Consider the following 3,958-nt stretch of genomic DNA (forward strand, 5'->3'; position numbering starts at 1 on the left):
AGCAAAATGCATGCAAAGAGACCACGTAACTGTTCAAGTGAATTAAACTTCACTTGAACAGTGCACACACAAAGCAAAAAAATACATAGTGCGTGAGGTGAAGAGGACATACCTGGCAACGAAAGGACAACGGCGATGTTTGAAGGCTTGCTGGCTAATCGATCAGTGCTGCCGTCTGCTTCATCAGCTCTTTCCCCCTATTCTCAGTTGGCATTCTTCTTTTGAATTTCACCTCTCCAAAAGATTCGTCGACCCTCTCTCTCTCTACTGGTTTTCTGCACTTTCTTTTTCCCTGTTCTGCAGATCTTATATACAGAAAAATGAAAGCAAAGACCGAAAAGGGAGTCCTTGCTTGTTTCTGGTTCCCTGTTCTGCAGATCTTAAAATGAAAGCAAAGACCGAAAAGGGAGTCCTTGCTTGTTTCTGGTTCCCTGTTCTGCAGATCTTAAAATGAAAGCAAAGACCGAAAAATGTTTATTTGAAGAAATGAAGATAGGAAGAAGAGAAGAGACAACAAAGATTGTCTTTGATTTATTTGCAGATTGAATGAGAAACCGATTGCATACAGTTTATTGCAATCTTTACAAATATATATTAAACTAAGTAAAATAGAATTCCAAATTTATAGCAATAAATCATGCTTTGCTATGATCTGTTAATATACTAACAGATTAACTAACTACTAGAGACTAGGACAACAGTTTATTCTTTGCATAAAAATGAAAATAGCAAAGCAGAAATAAAATCTTTTACAGCTCCTGAAGCAATCTTCAACAATAACTCACAACGCATGCAAATTGAAAAGGAAAAAAAGAGCGCCCTCAACAACATTATTTAGCGACAGTATGAGCTACAAGGAAGCGTAGCAGCTGATCATTTACTTGAAGAGCTCGTCTGGAATGACCTCATCATGGCAGCAAAGGAAAGTGGAGAATTTCTCCATGGTGCGGTTGCACTCTGGGCATTTCATGGTCCCAGGGATCCTACCCGTAGTCATTGGGAAATCGAAGCGGCAGCAAGGACGAGAAATGTCATGGATCCTGCCTTGGTGATCACGGAAGGCCAAATCAAAGCCCTTGACAGGCACTTGTTCCTTCCACAAGTCATACTCAAGCAATGTTTGCAAAGCTGTGGTCTTGTGACCATTGGCCACAACATTAGACCCATTGCTAAGCACAGCCCATCCACCTTCTCTGTCGTAGCTAAGCAACTTCTTGATTTCTTGCATCATAGGATCATGGTCATCAAGCTTGCCTAACTGAATCTTGGAGTACAGCATGCTCTCTAGCCTGGTCCAAAAGAACCATATCATTGTAAGGTCTTGCCAGACGTAACTGAGCTTCTCCACGGTGATTGTCGCTATGACTCGCCGGATTTTCTCCCTTTTGCTGCTCTTCCCCACATAAACCATCTCCAGGGGAATGCGGGCTGCCTGCGCCACAGCACGTGCGGTGTTTGTGAACTTTCTCGCCCATTCCTCGTCGTCTCCTCCGTACAAGAAAATGTACTTTCCTTCCTTGATCTGATGATCAAAAAAATATTGAAGCAAATGTCAACACGATTACACACACACACGTATATATAATGTATGTATATTTGGATTGATTCTATAATGAATTTACCCAATTAAGAATCTCTGGGTCAATGCCATCCACTAGAAGCTCAAGCCTCCATGTCTCATCCTTCCAGAGAGATTCCTCTCTCAAGCTAGTGAAAGGGAAGGCATTGCTTCCCCAAATCCACATCATGTGGAGTGCATTTGGGCAAACCACCTTGCCTTGAGGGTCAAGCACCACAAGAATAGGCTTGTTCCGGAAGTGCCACACCTCCTTGATGAACCTAATGACTGCCTTCTCAATCAGTGAAGGGTGGTACACTGTGAACCATGGCATTGAAGACTGCATGCTTTCAAATTTCCCCTTCATTGGATCACTCCACTGGACTGAACGGTCCACAATTGGGACCCAGACCACCTCATACTGACTATTGAGCCTAGCTCCTTGATGCCTGGATTCATTGTATATCTGTTCAAGAATTGAAAGCTCATCGTTTGACATGTCGAGGGCAGAAATGAGCAAAAGCACATTTTTCCTTCTAAGCACATCAAGATGGACCTGTTAAATTCAAAAGGACGTATGAGAAATGTTTTACAATAGATTGATAACATAAATAGAATGAATGGTAGAAGAGCGAACTCTTTTCTTGGAAGAACCATCTATAAGTGGCTGGATATCATCCTTGGCATAAATCAGGGCCTTTAGGACCTTCATGTTGTCAATGTGGATCATTTCAAAGAGATTCTTTAGCATTTGAAAGGATTCGACGTTCCTCTTTTCATCTGCATCAAACACCATTGGTTTTATTAGCTTTCACGATCTATCTTCGTACATTAATTTCCTGTTTTCTTATTACCTATCCAACACATGATAGCATAATTAATGAAAACGTTGCTGAGGTGCAGACCTATGTATTGGTAGCAAGTATCCAATTGCTTCCTGAGATGGTCAAGTATGTTGCTGAGTTTGTGAGCCAAGGTGGATAGCTCCCATGCCACATTGGTTGACATAGAAAACCTGAAATAAGTGAAGGAGAATGTTACAAGGAATACATGCATGATGTAAGAAATTGCTCAATAAATTAAAGATGGTGGACTAGAAAAGCATACTCATGTCCCATGGTAGTGAGGCTAGTAATCTGAGCCGCACAAGCCACAACACTCCTCATGGTCCAGTAGACAGCAGTAGGGATATGGGCCATTGCTGTGGACAATGCTGGTACTTCATTAGAAATGTAAGCTGGCGGTAGATCCTTGAACTCAACCACGCACCTTGCCACGTCCATCATGACCTTGATCAGATTGTTAATGGCATCGAAGCGAGGCTTCAAGGGCCCTGAGTGCTCCATGATGCTAGGCAGTTGCCTGAGGATTGCCATGGATTTGGCAAGTTGGTTTGATGAGTAAATCTGGGCAAGCAGCCAGAATTCTCCATAATTCAAAGCAAAAGCTGACAAGGTGAGCACAAGCTTGGCATCCCAGGAATAGCTTGTTAGCATGTTGAAAAGTGAGACAGTTGTTGCGTGGGCATCTGTCCCGCCCAGTGCCTTGTAGGCAATCTGCAGAAAAAAATCAAGGCCGAAAAATTTCAATTGATTCTTTAGATTAATGCCTATATATCATAGCATTAAAATTGAAATATATTGTCTAACCTCGCAGGAAATTCTGTCTATTGTATACGACAGTGCATCGAGCATGGAAACAAAATTGACTTGGTGAGTCTTGTCCTCCATTTCAGCATGGGCTTGGGAAGTCTGCATTGTCAGACGTGATCAGAGTAACATAAATGAACAAAAAATAATAGAGTTCAGTTGATATTCAAGTTAATTTCCAAGGATGAGTTTAGTTTAATTAGTTCTATACCGTCAGAGAGGTATCGATTTGCTGGGTGGCACGTTTGAGGATGTCTTCAACAAGGTGGAGAAGAGGTTTGACATCAACCTCTCGGCCATCAGGAGCATGAGTTCCTACAATTTGTTTCATCATCACATTGTCATCAGACATTGTTAGCATGCTGCCGCGGTCACTCCTGATCAGTTGCTGGCTCGCATTAAACCCTTGGGCAGGGTGCCTGATGAGGGGAAGGCCTGATTCCATGGGGATCAGCTAATTGAAAGCAATTAATGGATTCTTTGGGTTATGGGGCAGAAGTAGAGAAGATTGGCTTGTGTGTCTTTGTTCCATATTTGGCATGCCTATTTATAATATTAGAAATTGAATAAAGCTCACTTGAATCAGCTTCCTTACTTCCTTCGTAATCAAAATATTAGGGACGTTAAGGAGAAGGCTATACTTTTGTGGTCCCTACGTCTACCCTTCTTCCTCATTACTTTATATAACATGGATTTTACCCTACAAATCTGATTCAACACTCCATTACAACGATATGTCTGGAACCTTTTC

The 3,958-nt window shown here is 41.9% G+C and overlaps 1 protein-coding gene across 1 annotated transcript; it reads right to left on the minus strand.

Annotated features, from left to right (window-relative positions):
* Positions 1 to 499: 499 nt before the first annotated feature.
* LOC118058150 (protein SIEVE ELEMENT OCCLUSION B-like) lies at positions 500 to 3,720 on the minus strand. The gene is made up of 7 exons (XM_035070861.2): positions 3,419 to 3,720; positions 3,208 to 3,309; positions 2,666 to 3,114; positions 2,464 to 2,573; positions 2,196 to 2,338; positions 1,623 to 2,114; positions 500 to 1,522 (listed from the first exon to the last, which is right to left on the minus strand). The coding sequence occupies exons 1-7, from the start codon at positions 3,650 to 3,652 to the stop codon at positions 878 to 880; spliced, it is 2,175 nt and encodes a 724-aa protein (XP_034926752.1). The 5' UTR covers positions 3,653 to 3,720; the 3' UTR covers positions 500 to 877.
* Positions 3,721 to 3,958: the final 238 nt, after the last annotated feature.

Source organism: Populus alba, chromosome 1 (genome assembly GCF_005239225.2).
Source record: "Populus alba chromosome 1, ASM523922v2, whole genome shotgun sequence".
Lineage (NCBI taxonomy): Eukaryota > Viridiplantae > Streptophyta > Magnoliopsida > Malpighiales > Salicaceae > Populus > Populus alba.

Bases quoted from the DNA above. Each gene is read 5' to 3' on its own strand.
- LOC118058150 (XM_035070861.2), bottom strand. From the start codon at position 3,652: ATGGAATCAGGCCTTCCCCTCATCAGGCACCCTGCCCAAGGGTTTAAT. The intron at 3,310-3,418 runs GTATAGAACTAA...CTGACAATGCAG, and splicing joins AAATCGATACCTCTCTGACG to ACTTCCCAAGCCCATGCTGA. The intron at 1,523-1,622 runs GTAAATTCATTA...TTTGATCATCAG, and splicing joins ACCCAGAGATTCTTAATTGG to ATCAAGGAAGGAAAGTACAT.